Genomic DNA, 20093 nt, shown 5'->3' on the forward strand with positions numbered 1-20093 from the left:
ATATATATATATGTATATAAAGAACTACTTTTGTTATCAGGGCAGTATAACATTTATAGAGATCCTGACTTTCACTATTTAAATGTATTGATACAATATCATTTAAACTAAAGAAGACGGTGCTAGTGAACATCATTATTTCATATTCTGTCAAAATTAATATTCTATGGAGAGGTTTTATTTGAAGACACAATTAACTGTCCATTTTTTTACAGAAAAATATTAAGGAATTAAAGCCATTACTTAAGATGATGTCATTCAAGTCCTTGTGGAACCTTACTCCTGCTCAGTGTGTCAACAGATGGATTGACATAAACCAGGAATCTGATATTACCGAGACACCTGCTGTAAGTTGTATTTTTTGGCAAGACCTATATTATCGTGATGGTCTATCGGTAGAATATTTACTTGAAGATCCAGATCACTGAATCAATGATCAGTCCAAATCTGAGTTATTGTATCTTTGATAAGTGTGCAGTATTTTAGAGATAGTTGGATGTTTAGTTACCTTTGAGTCAGTTTAAAGATTCTTAAAAGTTTTTTTACTACTAAGTCAGGTCTACTCGATTCAATCAAAGATCATTTTCTAACGTTTATAGAATGTAGGTCAATGGGAGTGAAAATATAACCAGTAAAATCACTTTTTGTTAGAACAAGGATCCTTTTTTATTTATAAGTATTTTGAAATTGAAATAAGTACATGTTTTTGTTCAATATATTACTGAAATTTGTACTGTTTAATTAAGTAACCTGTTTTTTATACCTAAGCATTTATTTGTTGTCAGGGACCACAGTATTTGTACACTCCAACCATGTCATACATAGTACTGCATCACCTGTCTCACAATAGTCAACAGATAGGGATAAAGAGCACTGAGACCCAGTTACAACCATTACAAGTACCACTGGGAACTTTTACTGCTGAGATACAGAAAATGGACAGGATGTCTGAACAGATGTGGTGTCATGGAGGTGTGTTAGGGAGTGACCAGTACAGTGCTAGGTATGTTCTGTAGAACTTTTGTCTCTGATTCTAAACTTGAAGGTTTGCAGTGGCCTGAATTAATCTTCAGATTTTGTTCCTGATGTACTATGACCTGTCCTGCTTAGCATAATTATGATTGAATAGCATGGCAACCATTTAATTTATATCAAATTATATTCAGCTGACCAGAATAACCTTATCTTGATTATAGATTTGCCACCAGTTTGGTTGAATATTTTCATTAGTAATCTCCCTTTTGTAGCATTTTTTGCATTGTTGGTTGAAGATACTTGTATGGCTTCAAATTTAAAGGGTTAATTTTGACAAATTAATTTTTTACCACTTTGGCATTCAACATGAAAATACCTCTTGTGAGAGTAGTTGTTAAAATAAGTACATGGAATTAATCAACATAATAAGTGTGTATTAAAACATGTATACAACAATGTTTTATCAATATTTTTTCAGAGATACAGAGAAAAGAAATTTGATGCTGGAGATACACCATGTTATATCCTCCGTTCTACAGATTTTACCGGAAGAAAAGAGACTATCATATGAAAAAGGTGTGTGTATCTCAGAAATGCTGAATAAACTGCTGGAATGTTGTACTAAACAGAATTACAGCTTAAACCCATTTGAATACATAGATTCAAGACATTTTTCTGAAATATGTTTGAAGATTTTCCATAGTGTCCTCTTAAATTCAAAAGTGGCATATAACTTCAGTGTTTCCATTCAGAAAATTTTAGAAGAGTTTTACAATAAGTGCCTAAAGACTGGTGGAGCAGGGATATTTAATGAGGTAGAACCAGCCAGTTTGCAGGATATTGGTGTATCGTGGGTATGGATTGGAATGATTCTGATCGAGTTGTTAACTCCTTATCTAGCTGTTGATCCTGTTGAGAAGGTTGCTATAAAACTGGAAATTCTTCAGAATGAGGTTTGTATTCTGTAATTTAGTTCATATTTTAGGGTAGTATAGTTCATACAATTGACTACTGTAACATGAACATTGTCGTGGGTTGTTATTTTCATGATTTCATGTGTTGATGTTAATATTTCAAAGTTGGACATTGTAAAGTCTGAATCGAATTTAATGAGAAGATTTTCATGCGGGAGATACTTTTTGTGTGGGAGATATTTTTTGTGGATATTATGTTACCATTAATGTAATGAGAAACATACCCATGCAAGATTTCCACGATTACATTCACTGTGTTTACTCTGCTACACCTACTGTTAGTAATAAAGTAATACATGTACATGTATATATGAACTTGTTATTTTGTAGATTTATAACATGTTTATGTAGATATTTATGGATGTTTCAGTTAATGGAGATAGAGCATGAGTTATCGGTTAGAAATACAAATCATAAGTTGTTGACAAGTGAATCTTTGGAACATCATCCTGACCATCTACAACATCCACATATGGTACATCTGAGGAAGACAAAGATAACTCTTGAACAAAAGATAAAAAATCTACAAGAACAGATGGCTTATAGACCTTCTCCTTCACAAGTTTGTTACTTTTGCAAAGTCTTTTTAATACATACTCAACGAGTGGGTGGTGCATGTACATTGCATATTACGAATTGATTTTTTTTACAAAAGACTAAGTTTCTTCATAAATTGATGTTTTAACAGAATACAGACATCCTGACAGATGTAGTTGCCCAGCTCTTTACATACTCAATGAGTGGGGGGGTGCATGTACATTGCATATCTGAATTACCTGTACATTGATTGGTCTCTCTGTCCATCTGAATTTTATCACAATTCACTTCAATACAAATAGATAGGTTGGTTTCAAATGTGATATGTTGCTTTATATAGATGAGTCATACATTGCAAGTGATTTTGGTAACTGTTTGATATCAACTTCTGTTGTTTTTTTTCTGTGAGACTCTGTTTAACAAAAAATTAAACTGTAAAGAAAAATCCAAATAGTAAAAATGGTGTTTATATTTTTTGTAGTTCAGGCTGTTAGTATCTTTAATAACAAACTTCAAGTCAAGTATTGGATCAATTAGTCATGTGACAAAACTCCTGAAGAAACTAGAGAACACAACTGTTACCATGTCAACAGCTTTCAGTGAAGAAGAGGCTTGGCAGAAGTCTGTAACTAGCTTAGTAACCAATCTGGAAGAAAATTTTCCTCACTACAAGGATATTACTGTCCCTTTCTTATTGGCTGTTTATCAGGTAATTTAAATTTTTAATGGGAAACATATAAAATTTCAAGTTTTCAATCATGAAATTTCATTTGAAGTAGAAATATTGTTAGTTAAAACATTGGCATGCACAATATTGAACAATATTGTCAATAAAACAATTACTACCATTATTTTTATATTTTTAGTACTTTTCATCAGTGTGAAAACACTATGTATGATCTAATTATGCTGTTTATCGAGATTTAAAATTTTCCATTTTAACTTTTTGGATGTATATATATATTACATGTTTTACTAATTTCTGCATTAACATTTTTTCTGTTTCAGATGAAGCATGGTATGAGATTAGTGGTAACAGATATGAAACAGAGAATCTATCAGTTAGAACTAGCCAGAAATCTAAAAATCCAGGTAAAATTGTGAATTTTGTCATTTTTTATCCATTTGGATAGTTTATACTGTTAACAAACTAAATACATGTATCACAAAACAATTATTATATTATTTCAGGGACAAAAAAATTGTGAAACAAAATTCTTGACAATTCAATTGTCAATTTAAACAAAAAAATGAAGTTTTACGTTGTCGTAATTTTTTGGAGGCTAGGGGTTATAATATAGTACTTTTACAATTATTAAAAGAGTTTTTGAAGGTGACATCTTCTCCACATACAGTGAAACCTGTCCAAACTGAAACCTAGATAAATCTGAAAACCTGTATAAATGAGACACTATTTAAAGTTTAATGTATTTTAAACTTTTGTAAACTTTACAACTGTCTACTGAACTAATTTCTGAATTCCATTAAAATGCTTTTAGAAAGTTTATTGTGTCTTTGTTGGCGTCAAATGCCATAATGTCTACTCTTTGATGTTCTCTTCTACGTTGCAAATTGATTTTTTTACATGTGACTAAGTTCCTTTATAAATTCATGTTTTAACAGAATACAGACATCCTAACAGATGTAGTTACCCAGCTCTGTAGGTTCCCTACTGTATCAGCCAGCCATCCTGATTTCCTGTCCCTAGCAGAGAAAATTAACATGCTTCCCATACAAGCTTTGATTGCAGCCTTGGTTCCTGAAAAACAAGACATTTCAGTTGCTAGGTAACTATATTTTTCATGTGTTCTTGCAATAATAGAAAATGTTTACTTTGTAGATTAAGGCAAATACTTGTCTTCTAATTTGGACTATGACTTTATGGTTAAAAAATAAAAAGTTCTTTTATTTTATACCCCCACTGAACAAGTGTATTGGAATCACCTTGTTTGTCTGATTTTTTTTTGCAATTATCTCGGTTTTCAGTGGATTAATTAATTTCAATTTTGTATGTGGTTTTATATTGATGGGGCAATTTTGGGTGCTGTCCACTAAATTTTCTGTTTGTGGGACTTTGCCATTTTTAATTACAATGCATATGGAATAAAAGAAAATTTTGTAACAAAAATCTCAGCTCCCAATGGATGGATGGATTTCAAATTTGTTGCGTGGCTTTATATAGATGGGACATATATTGTAAGATATTTTGGATGCTGTCAAATATCAACTTCCTGTATGAGTGGGGTATGCTTCATGTTTTGTCATTATTGAATTGTGTTTTGTCATCCTGCCAGTCTTTTGGTTGCAAGTTAACAGGAAAAATAACTTTTAGAATTCTTTTCAAATGATCTTATTATAAAAGTTTCTGGTATTTGTTTTTCGTTTTTTTATACTTTATATTTTGCTATATATTGTTAAAATTTTCTGTTTGCAGTTTAAGAAAAAGTGGATTAGAACTTGTCATTTGTGATGGGTTTATTAGAAAGGAACTTACTCATCATGTTATTTTTACATTGTCCCAATTATTGACCAAGTTTTTAGTTGCTTGGCAACAACAAGAAGAAAGAAGGAAACAAAAGGAGGAAGAAGAAGCAAGTTTGTATCGTTACAAATCTCAAGTTCATGGTGATGAAAGGAAGGAGGAGGAAAGAGAAGAGGCAGAATTCAGACAGAACTTCCCATCATTTGAACAGGTATGTAATTATGTTTGAAAGAATGATCCAAGTTTATAGCGGTAATCAAAAGAATGTAATCCAGGGACAAAGACAAGACATGGAAAACAGACATACACAACAAAGAACATGAAGTAACTTAAATCATACATACAAAGTAACAAAAGCAAATGAACAACTTGGACTCCACTAAAAACTGGGAGCATGGACTAGGTGCACCGATAGGGTAAGAATTTATGTGCTGAATATGATTGCTAACTGTCTGTCTTTCATTTAGAATCCAAACAATGGTAACTTGACAACAACATACATTTGTATTTTAGCTATATAACTTTTGAGTGGTTTTTAATGAAAATGATGAAATGTATTACTAATTTATTGCAGGACTTCATGGATGTTTCTGGCCACAACTCACTTGAAAGTACCACACCAAATCCCATCACTGTAGAATGTACTGATGTATCCCAGGATTCAATATCGACAGATGACATGAACTTTGTCAGTAGAGCCCATAGTGATATATTTATAGCACTGACACATTCTGATTGGCTGAAACAGACACTGGGCTCAGTTCAGATCAAAGGTCAAGACACTGTCAAACCTGTATTGAAAAATTACTTGGTGATGACATCTTTGATGAAAATTGCATACCCATATTTGAGTAAGTAAACGGTGTTTTATGTGGACATTTAAAACTACAACTTAGCTTTCTTTGTTGTTTTTATCTGTTTTATACACATACTTGTTAACCTTCCCACAATAGGAGGAAGACTCCCACAAAATCAATGAAACAATTAAAATCATTCACAGTATTTGTTAATATTACTATATCTGTGTAAAAAAACACTTTTTAATTCAATTTATTTCTTATATGAGACAATGTCAATGGGGAGAATTTCATGCATGGATTGTCCTGAAGGTTAAAATGTATAGTAATTTTTTTAAAAGATTTTTCATTGTAATATACATTGTACATCACAAAATTCTTGTTATTTTGTTTTGTATTTCTTTGTTTACATTGTAACACACTATCTCTAATTGCAGATGAGAAGATTGATACAGAAATGTTTGGAGGACACCTATTGGTAGCTTCAGAAGTAAAAAGACTAATCTTACAACAGGTTTGATATATACTCATTAAATTGTGTAAAGAGAAAAATATGGTTAACTGAAGACCCTAAATTGAAACTTAGTTCTAGAACTATGATTCTCTTGGAAAAGGTGTGATATCAAAATATCATATACCCTTAAAATTGTCTTATGCAGTCTAGTTACAAGAAAAATGCAGCTTAGAAATTCAAAAATAAAGAAAAAAATGATGACTTTAACAATTTTTTTTTTAAAAATGCCTGTTGCTCATTCCATGTTTGTAATTAGGAAGAAAAAATAAATGGAATAAAAGTACTCTAAACATCAACAGAAACATATCTCTGTTACCTTGATTTGTCTTGGGTACATAACTGTACAAACAATCTTTCAAACATCTTTCAAATGTCTTACCATAGGACCCACAGATAACAGAGGACTATGATGTTTACCATGATAGTAATGTGTCTGAAGCCATCAAATGTCTACCTGTAATGGACAGACTTGTAGTTAGAGTGAACCAACTACAGCTAGAATGGCCTGATCATCCTACTCTTAAACAGGTAATGAATTAAATCTTCAACCCTGACCTTTTAACAGTCTTTGAAACCAAAATTGATGGCATCAGAATCATATGTGTTGTAATGTACGGTTAACTTATATCACAGTTTATTAGGAACTGATGTAAAATGAGCCTTGTTTTGGATTTTAGAATTTGTCCATTTTAGACAGGTGTTCACTTTATTCAGGTTAAAATACATTTTATCTGATTTGAAGGGACTTTACAAAGTGTCAGATTTACGCAAGTTTTTTGAGTGGTTATCATGTGATAATTACTGTTTTTCAGTAACAATCATAAATGCAAGTGATGTACGACTGGACAAATATTTACATACAAGAATAATATTAACATTATTAGTTAATGATCATGTAATTCCCATTCCAATCACTCAACATTTAACTATAAACCCCAAACCTGAAATCCTGGATCTGTCCCTGATGAGTAAGATACATGTTGATGTAGTGTTCCACAATGATAATTCAATTCTCTACATTATTCTTTTATTTCAGCTTATAGTGATAGTTGACAGGATCAAATCCTTTGCTGTGACTTCACCTGTTGTTAAGTTTCTGACTGGTTTAGAACTTCTCCTGGAAAAAGCACAGGTAAAAGTACTTTGGGTAACAAGTGATTTGTTTCTTTTGATTCTTTCCTTTCAATACCATACTTTTAATTTCTGATCAATTTCATTTTAGCGAAATTCAGATTAAATGTACAAAATACATCATAATAGCTTTAAACCTTGCCATTGTCTTGTATATAATGTATAGTCTGAAAAATTTTATGTTTATTGATAGGACTGGGAGAGGAATGCTGCTAAACATGTCTCAATGATGTCTGAGTTATCTGAAATCACAGAAGTTATTATACAGTGGAGAAAGCTTGAACTGAGGTAAGTTTCAACTCATATTATTATATTTGACCTTAATGTAATTTTTGAAGCCGTGTTATATCCCCTCTCAAAGTAATCATCTTGTCATTCAGTCTGTCATTTCATTTGTTCAAATTTCATCACAATTACATTGATGCTCGATGGTTGAATTGATTTTAAATTTGGTATATGACTTAATATAGAAGGAGCATTCCTTATAATCAGTTTTGGTTGCTGTATGATATCAAGTATGCTGTATAAATGGTTGTATACCTAGCATGACTAAGCATGCAACTTCATGTTTTTCTCACTATTGCATAACAATCACAACTATAGTGATAAATCCATGAAATAGTAAATGCATTCTTATTAATATGTCTGAACTTTTTCTGAAGTTACTTTATGTCTTTTTTTTCTGATATTTTGTAGTTGTTGGAGTAAATGTTTAGACACTGTTGAAAGAAAGCATTCTAAACAGGCCAGCCGATGGTGGTTTCATCTATACCAACTTATACAGTCATATATACAAGCCGAAGAGGTTAGTATGGTATCGTTGTCTTAAGGGAGGAAAATGTCTATACTTTTAGAAATTTTCTAATAATGTTGGTATGATTCATATACTTTTTTTACTGAAATTTGTTCAGGGTGTTTCTTAATATAAAATGAAGGAAAAGTTTCAATTTGCTTTTTGGACATCAGCTTAAAAATAACATTTGTAGCTAATAATAATAGGACTATTAACAATTAAGGTGCATCAAAATCCAAAAAACATAAGATGAAATGCATACATAATGTAGTGAACAGATTAAAGTACAATTACATAGAAAAACTGAATATAGGGAAATCACACAAAAAACTACATGTAAAGCACTAGTAATGTGAACTTCCACAAAAAACCTGGAGTAAACGCCAGCAGATCTTGTAGGGTAAGCATGTCCTTCTCTGCGAGTGGTACCTTTAATAATGCAAGTGACTCAAGAAGTGAATACAAAGAGGTCCCACCAATAACAATGGTGTAACTCCATATGTGATACACACCTGGATGGTATCATTTTGATTTAACAAAGTTTCGTGATGTAAATAATGTGGTAAAGGTGGAAAATCCCCCAAAATATGCAAATCATATGTATCAAAAATCACCTTGATGCATATGACAACTAAGTCCTTGATCGTTGAAGGGTTGACCTTGATATTTATGAACCTTGCAAAAATTAATTAACCCAATATCTGAGATTTTTTAAAGGAAATGAAATCTATCTTTGTTTAATTTTAATGCCCTTAAATGAAGGAAGATTAATTTTTATTTTATCAGTTGCGGGGATATTTGAGCATACTTAGATATACAATGTACATGTTGTTGTAATGGGGAGATTGTTATAGTAGGTACTTTATAATATTTTTTATTTGTGTAGAATGATGACTCTGACACACCATCTGTTTCTGAGGCTGATATACTGAAGTCTTTAGAGGAGTTTATAGAGAAATCAACCCTTGGTGAATTTACCTCAAGGTTGAAGATGCTGTTGAGCTTCCACTGCCAGCTAGTTCACATGGATCATTCAGATAAACAGGGTGAGTATTTAGATATAAATCTTTATAAAAATCAGACAGGAGGTGATTGAAGCATGTCTTTAACCCCAAAAAATTAATTCGAATTCTAATTCGAATTCAGAAATATTACAAACCACATAACCAGTCCTAGATTTTCATTCAGTTGTGCTTCTGAGATAAAAATTATAGATTGTACATGTAGACATGTATATATATATGAATTTGGTGCTTTGAAGAGTTATTGTTTTTGACCTGGTTAATTTGGATGGGATTGTTATATAAAAAAATTGCTTATGTAAACAAAAAAAACCATTGTTGAGAAGTAATTTTTTTCAGTCAAATGATAACTCTTGCTGCTTTCATGCTCCAAAGTATTTTATTGAAGATGTTATTAATGTGCCTTTCAAAGACAGTAAACCTGTACATTATACAAATAAACTGATACAATCTTTACACTTGATGAAGAATACATGTAGTATTAGGGATTAAAGCCATGAAAAAGTTAATGATTAATGTATTTATAGTCAATGGAAATGAACTGGTAGAATTTTAATATGCATATTAAGAACGTACCATAATAACTTAGATATGATAGCCCCACTCAATGGAATCAGTTTGTTAATTTGCCCATCATTCTGTCTGTCCGAATTTTGTCGAAATCATCTCAGTCCTCAGTGAAAGATTGATTTTAATTTTGGTGTGTGGTTTGTATATATTGAGCATACATTGTAAGCAATTTTGGTTGCTATCTAATATACCTAGCACTGAAATGTATGCATCTGTACCCTACCAGTGCACCTGGTCCATGCTCCCAGATTTTAGTGGAGTCCGAGTTGCTCATTTACTTTTGCTACTTTGAATGTATTATTTAAGTCACTTTATGTTCTTTGTTGTGTTTGTCTGTTTTCCATGTCTGGTTTTTGTCCTTGGGTTATATTCTTTTAATTTCCGGTAGAATCTTTGTTCCCTTGATACTCTTTATGTTTATCTTGTATTATAGGATACTTGTTGAATCTACTTTGGAATTTGTACCAGTTCTACAGCCAGTTCAAGGTTACAGTGGAGGATGAAATACAACACCTTAGGACTCCTGTGGAAAAAGAATTGAAGGTTAGATTATTTCACAATATATATTTTGTTTAATTTCTTAGATATACATGAATCTGCCAGTCCAGGTAATGTTGTGGGGACCATTAGAAATTATATGGACTGCCCTGTTTTTAAATTCAGGACATGATGTCATGATTTGAAAAGTGGCGTGTGATTTTTCTCTTTTCCTTCGCATGAGTACTCCAGATTTAACTACATTTTAAAAGTATAATATATCAAATAGTTCATGATACTTCAGGTCAAAAGGTTGCCTAAAAAATGTAATAGATTTCTGCTGTTTTTTGGACCATATAATTTTCTTTTGAGTAACTAATCAGTCCATATATTGCCACATGACCATCATAAACTAATTGTTCAGGTTCATTATGTTTAGTATTATTGTATATGGCAGCTGGTAATGAAATCTTATCATGGTGTGTTGTGTTCAGACTGTATGAATGAAGTCTTACTTCCTTAATTCAGGTGATTCTTAGCAAATTCATACCTAAGGATTTTTTTTAAAATGCTTCAAATAGTTTTATAGAATATTCAATTATTTTCTACTTACAGGGATTTGTTAAGATTGCCAGATGGACTGATATGAATTATTGGGCTCTGAAGGCAACTACAGATAAAACTCACAGAACATTACATAAGCATATCAAGTCGTTCCAGGTAAGATAAGTGTGATATAAAGTTGTAAAATCAAGGCAAAGGAAATTTATATTATAGTTTAATTTCAACAAAAACTTGTCATTGAAACTAGAAACAAATATCTTTACTATATTCAAAAAGAGTAATCAAGGGAACCAAGGTTATAGTGGTAATCAAAAGAATGTAATCGAGGGACAAAGACCAGACATGGAAAACAGGCATACACAACAAAGAATATTAAGTAACTAAAAAATCATATACAAAGTAACAAAAGCAAATGAGCAACTCTGACTCCACTAAAAATTGGGACCATGGACCACATGCACTGGTAGGGTAAGCATCCTGTTTTTTCTACAAACACCCACCGAGTTGCTCATAAGAAATCAAGTCTGGGGTAGACAAAAGAAGACACAATGAACAAATCAGTTCTCATGGTGCTGATGGATACACCATAATGATCCACAAGTTTATGATGGCAACGATAAAACTTTTGTAGTGATGACTTCACTCTTGTAGCAACATAACCCTGTTCCAGAAAATAATAAAAAAAAAAACATTAGGTACTTAAGTGATTAACTTGGATACTATCAAAATTTTTAGGATAAATTATCTGTAATATTTCAATTTATTTATCCAAAAACCCTGTACTAGTTCCTACTGCTATGTACATATAGCAGTAACATAATATTGATTATCATTTGCTAAGTACTTGCATTCTGAATTGAATAATAGACTCGAAAGTCAAACATTGCTTAAACATCTCCTGTTTTCTATATCTCCTCTTGTTTCCAAACTGAATTCCATGTATTGGTTATAGATCAGTGATGTCATAATTTAAAGTTTCAGTGCTTCTCTGAAGACATAAGGACATTCTGAATCATTTCTGGGATCATCAGGTGTCGTATGACATGTTTGAATTAATGGGAATATAACCAGATGTGAAGAAAAGTCACAAAAGTATGATTTAGGCATTGAATCTACTACAAACACACTTTTTAACTTTTGAGTTTTTTTGTAATTTATTTTAGGACATACTTCACCAACCAGTCAGAAGTATACTCCAGGAGAAATCTGCCCCTACAGATGATAAGTCCAAATGGAGAGAGGAATTTACTGAATTAGATTTTACTGTAAAGAAACCATCAATGACTTCCCAAGTATGTATATAAGAATTTTAATTATTGGTTTTAATACACATTATTTTTAGTAAGTACATGTTAACATTACTTGGATATATAGCTTGAATTAAAGTTGTTTGTTGAGTCTTACTCACAATCCAAGTGAAACATAATCTTCACTTATTATGACTTATAATTCTATAAATTTTAAATTAATATGTAGAAGGAAGCACTTTATAATGTTGTATTAATTTTCTGGAAAATCTGATTTTGCAAGTATTTTTTTTGTGATTATTTATCTGCCATGAAAATATCTGAAATATTTACACTACAAAAATTTAATACTTTAACAGTAATTTTTTTAGTTAATGGCACAATTTATGCCTATAAACTTTTCCCCCAGTTCTACAAATCTGAAAATAGATATTTTATGTTAGTGAATGAGAACTATATCTATAGCCACAAATAAACTTTTTAACCTGCTATTTCCATCATGCAGGTTGTTACTCCAGAATTTGACTGTGCTCTATTGAAGAGAGTTCCGACATTATGTATGAAGATGTATAAACATTGGACAGAACTGGTCAATAAAATACAATACAGTGATATGGTCTCTGAGATGGATGAGTTTGTAGGTAGGTCGGATCAGAGATGATTTCATGAGGTCTACAACCAAAGTGGAAATTGGCAAAATCAGAAACAAATATACAGTAAAAATAAGAATCGTAACGATAAAATCAGGACTTGAAATACGAAAATTCTGCTAAAACAGCAGAAAAAAAATCATGTCTGACTGGTCCAAACTATCACGCAAGAGTCAGAGTTTATTTCTCTGACTTATTGACTTATTTCTTTTGGCCTTCAGAGTTGCAATAAGTTGTTGTAAATGGGTTGATCTAAACTCAACATTCTCGATTCATCACTCTATTGTTACTGGTCATAATGTTTCTTCTCTATTGTATATCCCTACTGATGGTACATTCTATTTAATCTAAAAAGAACATTATTGTAGAACGATATTAGTAATTATACCCCCACTCAACCCCTTTCTTTATGTGGGTTGTATATGGGAATCACCTTGTCTGTCATTCCTTGGATGGATTGATTTTTATTGATTGATTGATTGATATATATATATTGGGCATACATTGTAAGGAATTTTGGGATGCTGCTCCATATCAGTTTCCTATATTGCAAGACTTAGCCGTTTTTTTTCTTTTTTGAATGAAAGAGAAAAATTTCATCTAAAAATCTTGGACTCTAATTAATGGATTGATTTCAAGTTTGGTGTGTGCTTGGCATTTTTATATCTGGGACATACCTCGTTAGTGATCTTGGGTGTAGTCCAGTGTAAACTTTTTTATGCTGGGGGCATAAGCTCACGAGTTTATATTAAATCAGTAGACTAAGAAATATCGTGTAGGATTAATCATAAATGTATGAATGTGTATGCAAACTCTTTGTCATGCTGTTTAGTAATTCAAAGAAATACTTAAAAGTGTAATTTCTTCACAGGTGATGTCATTGAAGAATACCATGAACTCCAGACAAAGGAAGTTAATAAGGTAGAGTTCTTACTAGGACTGTTAGAGTGGCATAGTAAAAGATAGTTTCAAAACTACAAATTTCATCTTAGTTGATTAGTTGTAAAGGAAATGCATTGAAACCTGTGTAAACAAAATCCCCCTTTGGACTATAGACTTTGTTTGATGAATACAATTGTTCAGTCAACCGAGGTTCAAAATACTTTAAAACTGGTATGAAGGGACTTCAAGATGTGTCTGGTTTAGACAGGTTTTTTGTTAATTGAGGGTTCAGTTTAGACAGGTTTCACTGTATATTGAAATATCTGACTTTCACCATCCTGAAAAATCTATATTATTGGAAATATTTACCCCCACATGCTTTATGTTTCTCTTTGAAGAAAAAACATTCTTGAGCTGTCAGACCAATTGTAGATATAAAGGATAGTACTGTGAAGATACTTATAATCCTGTGTATCAATAATCTTGAATTGTCTAAATTTTGTTACATGTAGTTCATAAGAGTTATGAATTCATTGTTTTTAGCTAAGCCTCCAAGTGTACACTCATTTGGGACTTTTCAATTCATGGATTTACCCTGCAAAACAACAAGTGAAAAGGAAGAAAAAAATATATCTTTCACAGTAAGTGTTTTTCATAGGGAAAATACACTAAATCTGATTATGTTCTTTGCAGTCCTTAGAAAGAGAAAAGCAGTTGTCAGAAGCCAAACATATATGCCAGTTAAGAAGGAGAGCTTTAGCTGACTTGTTCAAGTATCTTACTGCTTCAGGTTAGTTTTAACAAAATGAATAGCAGTCATCTAGTAATATGTGTCTACATCTGCATGTAGATATATTTGCCAGTAATTCAAATGTTGAATTTTTAAATAAGTGAGACCTGCATTTGTATCTATTCAAGCTTTTGTGTAAGTGTTATTGATTGTAAAATAAGAATTATCTATTTTAGAGAAAAAGGCATTGAGCTTTGTGCACATAAATACCAAATGTAACACTCATTCCAAGTTTTTTTAAAAGTTCACAATCTTTAAAATTGGTACAGGGTAATTAGAAATATAAACAAGCAAATCAAACACTGATTTCACTTATGTAATAAGTTAAATATTGATTGTACATTTTGATAGAACAATGGGTGAATGCATTGTGCTATCAAAACTTAAGATAAACTGTATCCTCATGATTTTTTGAAGAACTGACTGCAGTTGCTGAATCCATTCATTTAATATGTTTTATTTATAATAATGTTGTCTATATTTTGTAGGTTTGTCATACAGAAAGGGTCTGACAATAGCCAGTCAATCCAACACCTCTAGTCAACCCCTGACTGTAGATCCTATAGACTTCAGTGTTCTTATGGACCAGTGCCAGTCCAGGTAAGTCAACCTCTAACTGTAGACCCTATAGACTTCAGAGTTCTTATGGACCAGTGCCAGTCCGGGTAAGTCAACCTCTGACTGTAGACCCTATAGACTTCAGAGTTCTTATGGACCAGTGCCAGTCCAGGTAAGTCAATCTCTGACTGTTGATCCTATAGACTTCAGTGTTCTCATTGACCAACGCCAGTCCAGGTAAGTCAACCCCTGACTGTAGATTCTATAGACTCCAGTGTTTTCATGGACCAGTGCCAGTCTAGGTAGGTCAACACTTAAAAGTAGATCCTTTAGACTACATTTGAGATAGGATTCCCTTTGTTACTTTCTTGAATGATTTTAAAGAATGGCTTTCTGTTTTACTTGTATTTTCAACTTCATTATTCAACAGACACATTTCTATGAAAAATAAAAGGTATCAATATTATTTTTAGTTTTCCACTTGTTCCCTTATAAACTATGTGCCATTTTTCACCTCTCCTATCATTTGATATGATCGTTTTTATTGTAGACATAAAGAGATGGTATGCAGTACATGGCAGGGGTGTAAGGAATATTTCTACAGATGTATCTCTAGGAAAGCTAAGTTAGCATCAGCTCTGATGGCACCTTCACAGGTAGTAGTAGTTCATTTATGTAGTAATTATCTTGTATAGTAATTATCATAATCAAGAGTTTTAAAGGATAGTAATTGCTAGAATTTTTCACCTCCTCACTAACTTACATGTATGTTTGTGGTCTCAGAGGCATCATAGGTAATACAATACGGTAAATGCCAGAGTAGGGTACTTTAATCTTTTTGTGAAGTCAACTGTTAGGTAAATGTTTACCTTTGTGTGAATATAATGTGCCTAGCTATCCTGTTTTGGTCTTTGAGCTTTTAAGAATTCTCATGATTTCTACACGGGAAATCCCAGTCATAAATTGTACTGTTGAATCCCTTACTATTATTTTTTCAGTAGCACTCATGCATACCAAATTCACTTCTCTACCATTTTTCAATAAAATGAACTACAAATTTTTAGTAGACTGATTTTCCTTATTATTCTCATATAAACATTACATATCCATCTCACTATATAGTCCTATTGGTTTACATTCTATTAGGTTAGTTCAAGCTATGATTGTAAAGAGAAGGTTGATATTTGTGTTATACAGTGAACCCTGTCTAAACCATACACCTTTTGGACTTTTAAATTTGTTCAGTCTAGACAGGTGTTTGGTTTACCAAGGTTTAAAATATATTTAACATGATGTGACTGTAATAAGTGTATGGTTTAGACAGGTTTTAGATTATTTTTCAGGGTTTTGTTTAGACAGGTTTTCAAATTTTCAGGGTTTGTTTTAGACAGGTTTTCAGATATTTCAGGGTTTGGTGTTGGTATTTGTCACTGTATGTTGTGTTTTACAGGAGTTAGGTGTTGGTAATATTGATAGATGTAGAGGTTTCACAGAACAACTTATGTCTGTAGTTGTACAACAACATAGGAACTTGTCAGCCATAGCTAAACACTTTAAATCTGTCAGGTATGTTATCAGTGGTAGAAATCCTTGTATGGTCAGCAACATAGAGACTTGTCAGCCATAGCTAAACACTTTAAATCTGTCAGGTATTCTATCAATTAATTGGTAATCTATTTAGAATTGTTCAATTCATTCTCTCTATGTAGGATTTACAAATACTACATTCTAATTTTGGTTCAAACTATACGACTATTTTTCTAGAATCCTCGGGTTTCTCTTTGAATAATGCTTTCACAATCATGAAAGCTGAAATCTGATTGGCTGATAAGAAAGACCATTTGAACACAATGTAGAATGGGGTGTTGATAGGTAGTGACTGAATGGAACAACTGTAGAAAGGAGTGTTGATAGGTATTGACTGAATGGAATAACTGTTGAAGGGAGTGTTGATAGGTAGTGACTGAATGGAACAACTGTTGAAGGGAGTGTTGATAGGTATTGATTGAATGGAACAACTGTGGAAGGGAGTGTTGCATGACTGAATGGAACACAATGTAGAAAGGAGTGTTAATAGGTAGTGGCTGAATGGAACAACTGTTGAAGGGAGTGTTGATAGGTAGTGACTGAATGGAACAGCTGTAGAAAGGAGTGTTGATAGGTATTGACTGAATGGAATAACTGATTAAGGGAGTGTTGATATGTAGTGACAAATGGAACAACTGTTGAAGGGAGTGTTGATAGGTAGTGACTGAAGGAACAACTGTCGAAGGGAGGGTTGATATGTAATGACTGAATGGAACAACTGTTGAAGGGAGTGTTGTTAGGTAGTGACTTTAATGAACACAATGTAGAAGGGAGTGTTGAGAGGTAGTGACTGAATTGAACAATTGTGGAAGGGAGTGTTGAGTGACTGAATGGAACACAATGTAGAAGGGAGTGTTGATAGGTAGTGAGTCTTTAATGAACACAATGTAGAAGGGAGTGTTGATAGGTAGTGAGTCTTTAATGAACACAATGTAGAAGGGAGTGTTGTTAGGTAGTGACTTTAATGAACACAATGTAGAAGGGAGTGTTGATAGGTAGTGACTTAATGGAACACAATGTAGAAGGGAGTGTTGATAGGTAGTGACTGAATGGAACAACTGTAGAAAGGAGTGTTGATATGTAGTAACTGAATGGAACAACTGTTGCAGGGTATTAGTTTAGATGCTATTATGTGTTTGTAAGTTGAACGAAACTTAATTTGTAATAATTCTATTATTATTTCTTTTTACTGTTTAGTCATATATGGTCTAATTTTGATTAAATGTACCTAATTAAGTAGAAATTTGTGGTGTTAGCAATGTCAAGAAATATTTAGGTTCTGTAATGATAGAATTTGCAACTCAGTTTCAATAGTAAAATATTACAATAGTTTTCTTTATTTTTCAGTGATTTGTTATGATCAGTATTTTTGTTGGTTGAAAAATAGAACACTGAAAATAATACAATAAAGAGCACAGAAATCTAAAGCTACTAAATTGAACTTATATTACAGCAGTGCCTTGGCATCTTTGACAACAGTAACTATGACTGATGACAATGTTGTACAACCCTGTCAGACAGATGTAACAAGGTGGCATGTAAGTTATAATCATTGTCATCTAACCTGTGTTACCGTGGTAACTTTCCTTACAAACAAGAAGGACAAGAATTGTGAAAATCAGTAATTGTGATACATAGAATATAGAAGTTTATACAATGTACCACAAGAATGGTGGGTAATAGAGGGCAAAGTACTCATAACAGTTATCAAGATGAATTTTACTCATGACCTTAGAAGTACTGAAATTCTGATTTTATTCTAACAGAAGTTCTCCTGTAATACTGAGGAAAGATCTTTACTAGTTTTGTATCTTTAACAAAAAACTAATTATAAAGACAAATAAATCTTTGTTAATGTAAAACTGTAAAATGCATAAAAATGCCAATATATTCAACTTTATCCTGTTACATGTTACACCTACCTCATTTCAATATTTCTTTGCATTGTTTCTTGTTTTGATAGATAACTGTTTGTTCTAGAATATGACGTTATACTTCTACATGTATGTTGAAATCAATTATTGAAAATTTTCATAGCATTTTTGGTTTTCTTATGTTCTAGGAGGACTTTAAGGGATTAGCAACATCTTTAATTGAAGGACTTATGCAGTTTGAGGCATTGTTATATGCATGTCCAAAACCGTCACAACGGGAGACAACCCATCCATCTCCTATTGCTGTGGAGAATTTAACTGAGATGTCACTTGTCAGACAAGGAGATCAGACATGGGATAAATGCATGAAATGTATACAGGTGAGATTTCAATTGATATTTTGTATAAAGCTATCATAAATATGATTTTTAACATATTTAAAATATTGGCATTTTATTATTGTTCTGTAATGATAAATTTTGCTTTGTGAAGAACATGTGTTGTTTTTATAATTTTATTATGTTTTGTTTATTGTATTTGTAGACCATAAAGGGACATTGTCTTAGTGTACAAGACACCTTAATTCAGTCTAACAGGAATCAGATATGGACATGGTATGTATCTTTAATTAGGGTATGTAAGGTAGGGAATCTCTGTCTCAAACATACTTGTATATAATCAAATTAATGATGTACATGTAAGTAAATTATATGTTAGATACATTTTCTGCACATTAAACATGTTGCATATAAGAATGTATTTTTGAATGTAAAGAATTTGGTAGAGAATTAGTAAAAATACATGAAATTGAAATTGATATGCATTTTGAATTACAAATAAACTGGCATATGACTTATGCAAATTTTCATTAGAGTTCAGTGTCATCCAAATGTCTAGCAGGTGAGGTAGTGCAATGATAAACATTAAATTTTCATAATTTCCTTCCAAAAGGAATTAATCACTCACCTGTTAACCCTCCTACATTAGGGGTAGACTTCCATAAAATCAGTGATAAATTTAGAATCGCTTGCATTAAAATGTAGATCTGTGGCAGGTTTTTGGTTAAAATTACAATATTTTCTGTGAAAAATACTAAATAATTGAATTTTTACATAAAAAATCTACCTTTGCGTTAGAATGTCCCACATGAACTTATCCAAATGTTAACAGGTCCGTTGTATGTAATTATGTTTTATTCTTGGTTTTATAAAAATTGTTCTTCTAATTTTTTTTATTTACTTTGTACAGGAAATCATTGAAAACTCTTCAAACAATAGCTGAAGATCTGAAGAAGTTTATACCAGATTTACAACATACTGTATCCCTGTTCAACACTCCAGGAACCAGATCACAATGTCACTTTACTTCAACATTGTCATATCTCAGTAGAACAATTGATAATAAACTCATAGACTTTAAAAGGTGGTATACAAAAGAGGAACAAAAAATCACACAAAAAGTTTGTGTTAACTTCGTAAACTCTGAGGATGTTATCAGATTTGGTTCTGTTGCTGAGGAGTTGATATCAAGTGTATTATTAGTTGTGCAGAACATAAAGACAAACCATGAAAATGAGGCTCCTGTAATTAATGGTAAATATACTGATATATTTTAACTGGTGTTATTCATTTCCTTCTTGTAAAAATTACGATGTTTAACTTTCTCTTTC

General features: G+C 32.0%; 1 protein-coding gene across 1 annotated transcript in view; it reads left to right on the plus strand.

Annotated features, from left to right (window-relative positions):
- The window catches only part of LOC148614840 (midasin-like), a 77146-nt gene that overhangs the window by 40379 nt on the left and 16674 nt on the right, over window positions 1–20093 (plus strand). The window contains exons 56-83 of the mRNA XM_088589266.1: window positions 216–347; window positions 786–1003; window positions 1454–1928; window positions 2320–2511; window positions 2968–3195; window positions 3495–3578; window positions 4110–4273; window positions 4921–5179; window positions 5543–5819; window positions 6203–6279; window positions 6664–6807; window positions 7316–7411; window positions 7604–7698; window positions 8107–8215; window positions 9090–9249; window positions 10229–10338; window positions 10888–10992; window positions 12000–12128; window positions 12589–12724; window positions 13605–13654; window positions 14309–14405; window positions 14894–15005; window positions 15514–15619; window positions 16414–16529; window positions 18004–18088; window positions 18613–18804; window positions 18968–19038; window positions 19673–20016. Coding sequence (XP_088445392.1) covers window positions 216–347; window positions 786–1003; window positions 1454–1928; window positions 2320–2511; window positions 2968–3195; window positions 3495–3578; window positions 4110–4273; window positions 4921–5179; window positions 5543–5819; window positions 6203–6279; window positions 6664–6807; window positions 7316–7411; window positions 7604–7698; window positions 8107–8215; window positions 9090–9249; window positions 10229–10338; window positions 10888–10992; window positions 12000–12128; window positions 12589–12724; window positions 13605–13654; window positions 14309–14405; window positions 14894–15005; window positions 15514–15619; window positions 16414–16529; window positions 18004–18088; window positions 18613–18804; window positions 18968–19038; window positions 19673–20016 — 4363 coding nt within the window. The remainder of the gene's footprint in view (window positions 1–215; window positions 348–785; window positions 1004–1453; window positions 1929–2319; window positions 2512–2967; window positions 3196–3494; window positions 3579–4109; window positions 4274–4920; window positions 5180–5542; window positions 5820–6202; window positions 6280–6663; window positions 6808–7315; window positions 7412–7603; window positions 7699–8106; window positions 8216–9089; window positions 9250–10228; window positions 10339–10887; window positions 10993–11999; window positions 12129–12588; window positions 12725–13604; window positions 13655–14308; window positions 14406–14893; window positions 15006–15513; window positions 15620–16413; window positions 16530–18003; window positions 18089–18612; window positions 18805–18967; window positions 19039–19672; window positions 20017–20093) is intronic.

This window comes from Perna viridis, chromosome 6 (assembly GCF_037379345.1).
Source record: "Perna viridis isolate PV_CMFRI_1.1 ecotype Kerala chromosome 6, ASM3737934v1, whole genome shotgun sequence".
NCBI lineage: Eukaryota > Metazoa > Mollusca > Bivalvia > Mytilida > Mytilidae > Perna > Perna viridis.